The sequence below is a fragment of the Lolium perenne genome, chromosome 4, assembly GCF_019359855.2.
Source record: "Lolium perenne isolate Kyuss_39 chromosome 4, Kyuss_2.0, whole genome shotgun sequence".
Taxonomy (NCBI): domain Eukaryota; kingdom Viridiplantae; phylum Streptophyta; class Magnoliopsida; order Poales; family Poaceae; genus Lolium; species Lolium perenne.
The window spans coordinates 353,805,378-353,816,744 of record NC_067247.2 but is presented as its reverse complement, the minus strand read 5'-3'; the positions used below and the strand labels follow the sequence as shown (position 1 = coordinate 353,816,744).

General features: G+C 48.2%; 1 protein-coding gene across 1 annotated transcript; it reads right to left on the bottom strand.

Annotated features, from left to right (window-relative positions):
• Positions 1-469: 469 nt before the first annotated feature.
• LOC127296944 (uncharacterized) lies at positions 470-11,162 on the bottom strand. The gene is made up of 8 exons (XM_071819435.1): positions 10,692-11,162; positions 9,768-10,341; positions 9,590-9,672; positions 9,294-9,382; positions 9,012-9,085; positions 8,545-8,595; positions 8,297-8,373; positions 470-1,197 (listed from the first exon to the last, which is right to left on the bottom strand). The coding sequence occupies exons 1-8, from the start codon at positions 10,903-10,905 to the stop codon at positions 785-787; spliced, it is 1,575 nt and encodes a 524-aa protein (XP_071675536.1). The 5' UTR covers positions 10,906-11,162; the 3' UTR covers positions 470-784.
• Between the last annotated feature and the right edge of the window lie 205 nt (positions 11,163-11,367).

The window sequence follows — 11,367 nt, the reverse complement described above, 5'->3', positions numbered from 1 at the left end:
ATCTGGACTAATTTATCATACAATCTTAATTAAGTACGTCAGATAATTCCAAAAAATTGGAAGATAATCCACATCTGTCAGATAATGGCAATACCATCATATAGTAGGATATCCATCTAACTAAAATCCTTATCCGGCAAATTCCTATAATCATGTACTGTATCTTCAAAAACGGATATGGACTTGGATTCAGAGTGAAAATTATCCGTATTATTTACTTTCGAATCGCTAGCTAGCTTATAATACCGAAATTCATTGTGCGAGTTGCCAAAAGCATGTAATTCATGCAACGCAACCAAACACGCTTTGTGAGCAATGAGCAAGTAGTAAGTACATCAAACACATCTAGAGTGAGAACAAGGAAGAGCAAAACCTCGACTACAGCACAAGGAAGCTCGTAGGTCGCAGCACACGCACGATCGAGAAGGAAAGCACACGGTGTGTCTGCGAACATAACGCATAGGCATCCTTGATAGGCATCGATCACCAGCAACAAGCTGGGCTTGGTAAGATTTTGTTGCTAGCAATAAAATCTCCTACATCAAGACATGCATGTCTCAGTCTCACATTGCGGCAAAATTGTCGCCACCTCCCGAAGAAGATGCCAACCATGCGACGACATGCATCCATGACGCAACACCACAACCCTCTCGCGCGCGTATGGGTTTGATCAGAACAGGCCGCCGTCGCAAACTTTGGCAGTACCATGCCTGCATGCATATGGCCCTACCTAGGGTACCCTACCTACGTGCCTTGCGTTGCGTGCTAGTGCTACGCTAGTCAATCAGTCGTTCCACAGCGCGAACACCGGGAGCGGGTGCACGCCCGGGACGCCGCCCACCGGCCTCGCCGCGGCCGGCATCCAGCTGCCGCCGTGGCTGCTCTCGCCGGCCTCGTACTTCATGGCCTGCGCGTACTGGAGCCCGTGCAGCAGGTGCGCGCCGCGGTGGCCGTCGGAGGCGTCGGAGCTGTGGTCGGACGCGACGTCGGAGCGGTCGACGGTGATGGGGGCGTTGACGAGCGCCGGCGCGTGGGTCGGGGACGAGCGCCTGCATGCCAGGTCCCCGCCGATGAGGTGCGAGCTGGCGCAGATGCGCTTCACGTCGTACTTGCTGATGTCGAAGTTGGTCACGGCGCTCAGCCCGCGGAACTTGATCGCCGCGATGTCGTACGCCTCCGCCGCCTCCTCCTGCGTGCCTACCATTTTGATGAGAACACAAGCTCAGCATCTACAACTTGAACCATGCACAGCTAAGCATGAGACAAATAGCATCAGAACATGCAAGAAATTTGCTCTCTTGTAACAACAATGACAAAAGGAACAAGATTACTACATGCCGTTGGATTAGCAATAGTGGTTGTTGCCCATAGAAAATGACCAGGGTGCCGCCGCCCCTGGCGACGGGCACATATTGGGGCGCCGCCGGCGCGCCCATGACAACCGACGGCCTGAAAACTCAGGCGCGTCTCAACGGGTCGGGTAACGGCCCTCCCCATGGAGGTCTCCTGGAGGGGATGGACTTCCGCCAGCGATTTCGGAGTCTGATCCGGAAAGGGGTGGCCAAACAAAGCCCCAGCACGGAATTGAAGATCACAGAGGAAATCAATGGGCGATTCAGCCCGGAGATCGCGGCCATTCGCCGAAAGACAATGGAGATTATGCGTGAGAATTGGAGAAGGAAGGAAGCAGTAAACCAGGTATGTACTGATCCTCTGTTAATATCAGAACCAGCAGATCATGATCTGGGTGATGCCCTCGTATCAAATCGATTCAGTACTAGTGATAGTTTGGAATGCACTTCGATGGAAGAAACCAATAAACAGGGATACGGATCGGATCTGGGCAAAAACGGGATTCAACAACAACACCAGGTTAGAAGGACCAGTGATGGTGTTGGTAAGTGCATCAACACAATCGAATTAGAAAAATACCAAGAGGAAATAATTAGGATCGTGATCCCAGAAGATAATGGAAAACAAATCTGGGAGAGGGTGAAAGGAATTATGATAATGACTGGAAGGGGGAAAATCTTGGCAGTGGTGGCCAGGAAATTGGAAGGTGATCGTGGTCCAGAATATATATCTGATGAAGGAGGTGGAACTCGCACAGAACATCACATACATCACTACACAACTCTCACCAATACCATGGACAAACAACAGGTGACCGGGGCTGGGAAGAGGAAGGAGGATGAGGGGCAGAGCAGTGCCGGGGAAAACATTACTCCCCTGGCGCACCGTGCTGCTGCAAGGGCGGGTGCCATTCGCGAGGGTGCCATGGTGATCGGTCAGGCAAGTGGGGTGGCACCAGGGAAGATGAAGGCGAGGCCTGATGTGCGCGCGAGCAAGGCTGCTGAGGATGAAGATGTTCTCGTGGTGGACTTTGCTGAAGCCAGAAGGGAGATGAAGTCTCCATGGGTCCTCATTGGGCGCTTCAACACAAGGCGTGTTTTTGGTGCTGGGGGTCTGTTCAACCGCCTGCGTCAACTCTGGCAGCTGCATGGAGGTATGGAGGAAAAAAGTCTAGGAGAAAAGAAATTTCTAATTGTGCTAGAAAAGGAAGGTGATTACGATCACATCCTGAAAGGAGGTCCCTGGACATATCAAAATGATGCTTTCCTTGTTGCGAAATATGATGGTGTAGCATCGGCAACGGAAGTCCCGGTTGATCTGATGCCGATCTGGGCCAGGATCTTGGACCTCCCAATGTCCATGATGAATGACAAGTGGGGGAAAAAGTTGGGAGAGAAGTATCTTGGACATGTCCAAGAGGTAGGAAAGGACAACAGAGGCAATGCTTGGGCTTCCTTTTTGCGAGTCCGAGTGGAACATGATGTGACAAAACCGATCAAGAGGTGGATCACAATTGCAGGGACTGTGGAGACCAAGCCAAGACGCTTCGAGGTCAAGTATGAGCGGGCACCCCATTTCTGCTTTTACTGTGGTATTTTTGGACATGTTGAACGCTCTTGTCTGCTGCCTGAGGAGGAGAAAATCATCAGATACTGTGAAGAACAGAGGGCTTCACCATTCAGAAGTGGGGATCACCGCAGTTACTATGTCCCAGCAGAGAGTACCCGGACTAGGCGTCACCTGCAGTTCTCAGATACCACTTCAGGCTGGAAGCTGACTCCTGAGACTGACTCGGTTGGTAACATCATGCCAGATGGCCAGTTTGCAGGCTTCAAGGCAGTGGTTGAAGATGAAGAAGATGAGGGCCATGCTATGGTAATCCCTCTCCAGGAAGCTCTTGCTGCTGCTGTCACAAACCTGAAGGTTACTGAAGGGAATGAGACACCAACACCAGTTGGTGCTCCCATCACGGATGCTCAAGTCACCAAAGCTGCAGAAACAGCCCGTGGTTTAGCTGTCTATGCCCGGAAGAAGAAGCCAGGGCGTAGGAACAACAATATGATAAAGGCTCGCACTGCCTTACCTCCAGCGCAAGCGACGCTGGGGACTGCTGGAGGATCGAGGGTCTTCCCGGTGCCGCCGATACAGGACTGCCTACCCAGTGACTGCAGCATTCTAGCTGAACTGCAAGGCGGGGCGAAAAAGACTGCTACTGCCTTTGTGAAGAAGAAGCAGCAGGTGCTTGGAAAGCGTGCGATGTCGGAGGACACGTCCATGGAGGATGCGAGTCAGCCTTTTCTGATTCGCTTCAAGGCTGGTGGAGAGAAGCGACCCAAGGGTACAGACTCATCAGGACAGGAGGTGGAGCAGAAGGAAGAGAAGACTGGGGAAGAAAAGGAGGCAACCAGCCCAGGGGCCGCTGGTCATCTGGCAGGCGCGGAGGATCGCGCCTGCCAGGAGCCATGACGACATTAGGATGGAACATCCGGGGAGTAGGCGACCTCCGGAATGTTCAAGAGCTCGAGCGCCTCGTGCACACTCACCACCCTCAACTTGTTTTCCTGTCTGAGACTCGCCAGAAAAAAGATGTCGTCAAGAGCCTGCGGTGGAGACTTGGTCTCAAGCATGTAGTTACCTTCCATGAGGAAGGAAAGGGGGGAGGTCTAGCCCTCTTCTGGCATGAAAGTCTAGAGGTCGAGTTGTTCAAAATAAATAGTAATATTATCGATGTAATCATTCATGATGAAAAAAAGGGAATAAAATGGAGGTGCACGTTTGTTTATGGAGAGCCTCGTACTCATCTCCGCCACCATATGTGGGATTTACTAAAAAGAATAAAAGATCTGAAAAACCTCCCATGGCTTATGTTAGGTGACTTTAATGAAGCTATGTGGCAAAGTGAACATTTTTCAAATAAAAAAAGAGGAGAAAAACAAATGTATGATTTTAGACAAGTACTTTCTTACTGTGACCTTCATGACCTTGGTTTTTCAGGTGCTCCCTGGACTTTTGATAACAAGCAAAAGGGAGTCCGAAATGTGAGAGTCAGATTGGACCGTGCTGTTGCTACCCCAACGTGGTCTGATATATATCCAAACTGCTCGGTGAGCCATTTAACTTCTTCAAGATCTGACCATTGTCCTATTCTCCTCAACCTTGAAGACTTGAATGCAGTAAAGTTAAAAAACCCCATGCGTAGATATGAGGCATGCTGGGAGAGAGAACAATCACTAGCTGAAGAAGTGAAAGTAGCATGGGAGGGACATGCCAGACCAAAGAATCTAGAACAGGTTGCATCGAACCTCTCAGGGGTGATGGACTGTTTACAATCATGGAGCAAGAAAACGGTGGGCTGTGTGCCAAAAAAGATTGACAAGCTGCGAAAGAGACTGAAGAGCATAAACGTCCGAAACGCAATACAAGACCAACAAGAAAAAATCCAGATTGAAAAAGAGCTTGATAGTTTACTTGAGCAGGAGGAGATTTACTGGCGTCAACGATCAAGAATAAACTGGTTGAAAGAAGGAGACCGAAACACGAAATTTTTCCATAAAAAGGCAACTTGGAGAAAAAAGAAGAATAGAATTGATCGGCTCCAGAGACAGGATGGATCGATGACTGAAAATAACGGAGAAATGGAGGGTATGGCTACAGAATTTTTTAAAGAACTCTATACAGCTGATCAACATGTGCAGCCGAGAGCCATTTTAGATCTAGTACAGCCACAAATCACACATCATATGAATGAGGGCTTATGCGCAGCTTTTTCAGATGATGAAATAAGCAATGCACTGTTCCAAATCGGCCCTCTAAAAGCTCCAGGAAAAGATGGCTTCCCAGCTAGGTTCTACCAACGCCATTGGGGAGTCTTCAAAGATGATATTATTGCAGCAATTAAGGAATTCTTTCTGAGTGGTAAGATGCCTGAAGGAATAAATGATACGATCATTGTCTTAATTCCGAAAAAGAAAAATCCTGTTTGCTTACGAGACTTTAGACCCATTAGCTTGTGTAATGTAATATACAAGATGATATCTAAATGTTTAGTCAATAGGCTGAGACCGATGCTACAGGAGATAATATCCCCTAATCAGAGTGCCTTTATTCCAGGCAGATTAATAACGGATAATGCGCTTATTGCTTTTGAGTGTATCCATTCTCTGCAGAAGAGCTCGGATAGGAAAGGAAAATTTGGTGCTTACAAGCTTGACCTGGCTAAAGCCTACGACAGAGTAGATTGGAATTATCTTGAAGGAATCCTTGAAAAGCTTGGTTTTGCTAGACAGTGGATTGAGTGGGTGATGACTTGTGTTAAAACAGTACAATATTCAGTTCGCTTCAATGGGGAAATTCTGGAAAGTTTTAGACCATCAAGAGGCCTTCGCCAAGGTGACCCGCTATCACCTTATCTATTTCTCTTCGTGGCAGATGGCCTATCTAGGCTGCTTCAAGAAGAGATTGATAAAGGACAGATTAGAGACCTTAAAGTGTGCAGACGTAGTCCTGGAATATCGCATCTGCTCTTTGCAGATGACAGCCTATTGTTCTTTGAAGCTAATGTGGACCAAGCAAACAAAATTAAAACGGTCCTAAATAAGTATGAGGTAGCTACAGGACAATTGTTGAGCCCTGGAAAATGTTCACTTTTACTAGGGAATAAGTGTACAGTGGAAGAAGGAAATGAGGTAGCTTCAATCCTTGACATTCAAACAGTTGGCTTTGAAGAAAAATACTTGGGTCTGCCAGTGCCGGAGGGCCGGATGAAAGATGGAAAATTTCAGCCTATCAAGGAAACAATAATGAAGAAATTTTCAGATTATGCAGAAAAATACTCTTCCAGTGGTGCAAAAGATGTTCTAATTAAAGCAGTGATTCAAGCAATCCCAACTTACCCTATGAGTGTATTCCAATTCTCGGCAGGTTTTTGCGAAGAGCTCATGAAGCTAATTAGAGATTTTTGGTGGGGAGATGAGAATGAAAGACGCAAAATACACTGGATGAGCTGGAACAAATTAACAAAAAGAAAAGGACAGGGTGGAATGGGGTTCCGAGACCTGCACCTTTTCAACCAGGCATTACTCGCAAAACAAGCCTGGCGCCTTATTGCGTTCCCAAATAGCCTCTGTGCCAGACTCCTCAAGGCAAAATATTATCCTTCAGGTGAACTCACAGATACAGCTTTCATTACCAACCCCTCTCCATGTTGGCAGGGTATTATGCATGGGCTAGAATTGCTAAAAAAGGGCATTGTCTGGCGTATTGGAAACGGAAAAAAGGTAAGGATTTGGAGAGACAATTGGGTTCCAAGAGGTGACATGAAAATCACAAACAATGTGAACAAGTCAAGAGTAAGAAAGGTGGAACACTTGATTAATCAAGATGACCACTCATGGAATGAAGGCAAGGTTAGACACATCTTCTCTACTTATGATGCTGAGGAAATTCTTAAAATTCGGCTGCCAAATTATGAAGCGGAAGATTTCATTTCTTGGATACCTGAACGGCATGGCTTATTCACTGTCCGGAGTGCTTATAACCTGGCACTGGACCTACGCAACACAACCCCTCCTAATTCAAGTAGGAACACAAATGGGGACAGACCTTTGTGGAAAACAATTTGGAATTCAAATGTCCCACCAAAGGTAAAAATTTTCACTTGGAAACTTGCTACTAATAGTCTTGCGGTGCAGGCTAATAGAAGCAGGAGACTTCCTAATGTGCTTCCTACATGTACCATCTGTGGGAGAGAAGAGGAAACAGGGTATCATGCTACAATGAAGTGCACCAAAGCAATGGCATTGAGACAAGGTTTAGCCAAGAGCTGGAACCTACCTCAGGAGAAAGAGCTTGGTTTTACAGGCAATGATTGGGTTCTAGTACTTCTTGATAAGTTGGATAAAGAAATGAGGGAAAAAATGATGTTTATTTGGTGGAGAGCTTGGCACCACCGAAATAACATAATTTTTGACAAGGGAGATGCTTCTGTTAATAACTCCATCCGCTATTTACAAAACTATCTAGCTACCTTGCAGGGAATAGCAAAGGGAGGAGACTTAGCGAATAGGAAAGGCAAAGATAAGGTTCTTCAAAATTCTGAAATCTACAGGGCAAAGGAGACGGTGGCAACAGAAACTTGGAGGAAGCCGGAAGAAGGATGGGTGAAGTGCAATGTAGATGCAAGCTTCTCAAGTGAAGAAAGAACGGGAGCATGGGGAGCTGTACTGAGAGATCATAATGGACAGGTCATTGCCTCGGCATGGGACTATATTTCTCACTGCAATTCAGCAACTGTTGGGGAAGCAGTAGCATGCTTGGAAGGCCTTAAATTAGCACTGGCAAATTCATCCTTAAATCTGATTATTGAAACTGACTGTGCTGCAGTACTGGAGGTGTTTAAATCTGATAGTATGGACAGATCTGAGTCTTGTGTTATAGCAAAGGAATTTAGACTGAAGAAGCCCCCTGATAGACAAGTCGTGTTAGCTAAGATTAGTAGGGTCTATAATGCTGTAGCTCATGAGCTATGTCAATTAGGTCGTAGAGAGTTGAGTGGTGGTGTGTTACAAAACTCGGTTCCGACCTGCGTGTCGAAAGCGGTTTTGGATGATTGTAACCAAAACTTTGTTATTTGATTAATACATTGCCAGTTTTCAAAAAAGCAATAGTGGTTGTTGCTTGTTTAGGACTTGGAATCACATGATGTGTCCAACAGTAAGAAAACAAAATTTACTGAACAATATAACTAATCATGTATAAAATTTAGTCATACACGACTCAAGATGGGACAAACCGTATCAGAAGATGCAACAACGTTCATGTGTCTTCTAACCACAATGACAAAAGGAACAAGATTACTACGTGCCCTTGGATTAGCAATAGTGGTTGTTAGGAATTGGAACTTGGAATCACATGATGTGTCCAACAGTAGAAAACAAAAACTTACTGAAGGTGCCAAGGTACAGGTCCTTGTTCCCTGCCACCCTGCCAATCCTGGCCTGCCACCTGCCGTGCTGGTGGTGCCTGCATGCATGGGGAAAGCAAGCTCAACAAGAAAGATCACACAGCCTGGCAAGTCGATGCGTGTGTTTCTGCGTGTCTGCAGTGAGATCGACCACAGAGAGAGCAAGTCTTGTTTTTGGGGTGGTGAAAAAGGCGGCAGATGTGGTTAAAAATGGGGGAGCAGCATAGCACCTGGTCACTCCTCTGTACATGGATGCTCCCCTCGAGAAGCCACTGCTGTTCCTGCAAACAACAAAATTTTAACTCGGAAGTTGTAAGCAGCGTTGGTGAGAGCGCCAGATGTTTTGGCAGTTTTGGATGCATATATATGTATGTGAAAGAGTGCAGGCAGATTAGGCAGGAGAAATTTTGTTTCTACTGATCTTCTCCCAGGTTTTCTCCCATGTATGGTCTGCAACTTTTAAAGTTTATCAAGGAACTTCACAATTGTCTGTTGGCAAATTGGCACTCTACCACTTACTCTAGTAATGAGAAAATTGCTGCAAGGAATGATGAATTGGAGACTACTGCTAACTTCTTGCATGTTTATGAAAGGAACTTCAGCAATGACAAGTGTATGCATGCTGGAATTGTACCACTCATGATAGTAATGAGGAAAAATGCAGAAAAGTATGAAGAGTTACAGGATACTACTGCACCTTCTTAAGTGCGCAATGAACTCCTGTCTCGTCATGTGCTTCATCTCCTCAAGCTCTTTCTCATAGGTGCTTAACTGCATGTCACAAAGCCCAGTGGATCAGTGAACATTGAACACATACATCTGCTGGGGCACTTGTACTACTAAACCTTTAATCAGCCGCAAGTTAAAGAGCGCAGGAATGAACAACAGGACCAGGCCCCTACACTGATAAATCCTTTGGGCTCAACAGGAGTTGAGCAAAGCTCTCGATAGTAATGGAGTCTCTGAAACTGAAACCTACCGGGAAATTTATGTGAGTCGTCGGTCCCCAGTACTTGAGCGCTGCTAAATCATAAGCCTTCGCAGCTTTCTCCTCCTTGTCGTACCCACCTTCAAACCAATAACCATGCCTCGTCAGGATCATGTACACTTGCACTGGAATGATTAAGGAGGGCGTGGCAAAGGCTTACCTAAGTAAACTGCTCGTTGCATTCGGTAGATTCAGGAACAAGAAGGCGATCGATGTTAGTGGAATGTCCATCTAGCTAACAAATGTCTAAAAATGTCGATTCTTCATATCGTAGCGCATGCATGTACCTTGTCTCCCTTTCCTGGTCTGGCCTTCCTTCCTGCAAGTGTTGTCCCACAGGTGAGCCTCGTACCTCCCCGTCCATCTGTGCCTGCAATGCAACACGAGATCTAACATCAATCCGTGAACGGCCAGTACCACACGTCCAAACTACGTTGCGAAACTGGAGGACCCAGGATCACCAACCTGGTGACGCCACGGAACTGCGACGTCCTCTGCCCGAACGTCTGCGCGAGCTTGCGAGGGACGGGAACCGACGGCGCCGGCAGCGGCGGCTCGATCGGCGCGGGCACGGCCACGGAGGGCGGCACAGCCGACGAGCGCTCCGGCATGTACATGGACTGCCGGAGCCAGGACTTGATGCCGGAGATGGACATGGAGCCGTCGAAGCCCGCGGCTGCGTTGTACATCGGCGCCGCCTGCATAGTGCCCGCGCCTTGGTTCGGCGTGCACAGCGCGTACTGGGCGTGGCCGTGGTGCGGAGGCATGAAGTGGTGGTGGTGGTCTTGCGGCGCGAGGGATCGGTGGTCCGAGAGGCCGGCGCAGGGTGGTGCGTTGTTGATGTCCAGCCCAATGATGCCGCCGCCGCCATGGCCACGGTAGTACGAGTCTGCAGGGAAGGCGTGCACGTCCTGGTGATACTTGAGCTGGTCGGCGCGGTTGCCGTCGTCGTAGATGCCGCTGCTCCTGTCGTTGTTGTAGCCACCGCTCAGGAAGTCCTCCAGCTTGGGGCCTTTGGCTTCCGCATGATGCCTCCAATCTGTGAAAAGGTTCAGGCAAACAGAAATTGGATCTCCCTTGTGAGCAAACACAAATCGAATGCGCTGTGATTGAAGGCGGTATGGGATGAACTAGCAAGCAGGTCTAGGTTGCGTGACTTAGCTCGTTCAGATTAGCACTTGAGAACACGGCAGGAAAAAGGAAGATGAACACATTTGTGTCAAGAACTTAAGCAGAACACGAGACAAACTAGGTTTCCCTCCCTAGTGCCAAGCGTGCACTCGACAGATAAAAACATGTTAACAGGAAAAACAGAAGTGCAATTAATCGAGCAAATCAAACAGAGTCCTCCTGATCATCAGTTGCATGCATGCATATGCATATAGTTACCTTGACCATCGTACTGCGCAGAGCCGCCAGAGTGCAACGGCACGCCCACGACAGGCGATCCCGCCGCCGCCGCCGTCGCCGCCGCAGTTGGAGAAGAGCAGGAACCACCATCGCCGCCGCTTCCTCGTCCCCCCTCGCCGCCGCCGTCGCCGTAGCCCCTGGCGGCGGCGGAAGAAGAAGACAAGGAGAAGCCGAGCCAGCCGCTGTTGTCCATCTCCAGTTCCTCACCAGCACACGCCACACCAAAAAGCTAGCTTATGAGGAGAAAAGGAAACCAAAGAGACACCAAAAGAGCTCGTGATCTTTTCCCGGCCGGAGTGTCTGTGGCTTGCAAGCAAGGAAGGAAGCTATCTAGATTGGTGCTCGAACTACGAGAAGAGACGAGCCCCCCTTTTTGACGTTTATATACGCGAGCTACTCCTACTACACGGGTGCTGTTGTAGCGTAGCGTAGGTGGCGGAATGATCTGTATGAATGAGTGAATGCGGTGGGGAAGTCTTGGTGTGCAACCCTGGCTGGCTTGTGCATTGCATGTACGTATGCGAGTGTGGTCCGGAGTTTTCTTTTCTTGGTCTTGGGGGTTGTGCCATCATAGATACGTCTCGCAGTATGCCAGCACCGGCTGGGGCAAGTACACGCCGCTCCGGCTGATGCACACGACTAGCCTAGTGTGAAC

What these genes read in the sequence shown, in the direction of transcription:
- LOC127296944 (XM_071819435.1), bottom strand. Translation starts at nt 10,905, where the DNA reads ATGGACAACAGCGGCTGGCTCGGCTTCTCCTTGTCTTCTTCTTCCGCC. An exon ending in TGCGCAGTACGATGGTCAAG is followed by an intron (nt 10,342 to 10,691) that starts GTAACTATATGC and finishes ACCTTTTCACAG; the next exon opens with ATTGGAGGCATCATGCGGAA. An exon ending in TTCATTGCGCACTTAAGAAG is followed by an intron (nt 8,596 to 9,011) that starts GTGCAGTAGTAT and finishes TGTTGTTTGCAG; the next exon opens with GAACAGCAGTGGCTTCTCGA.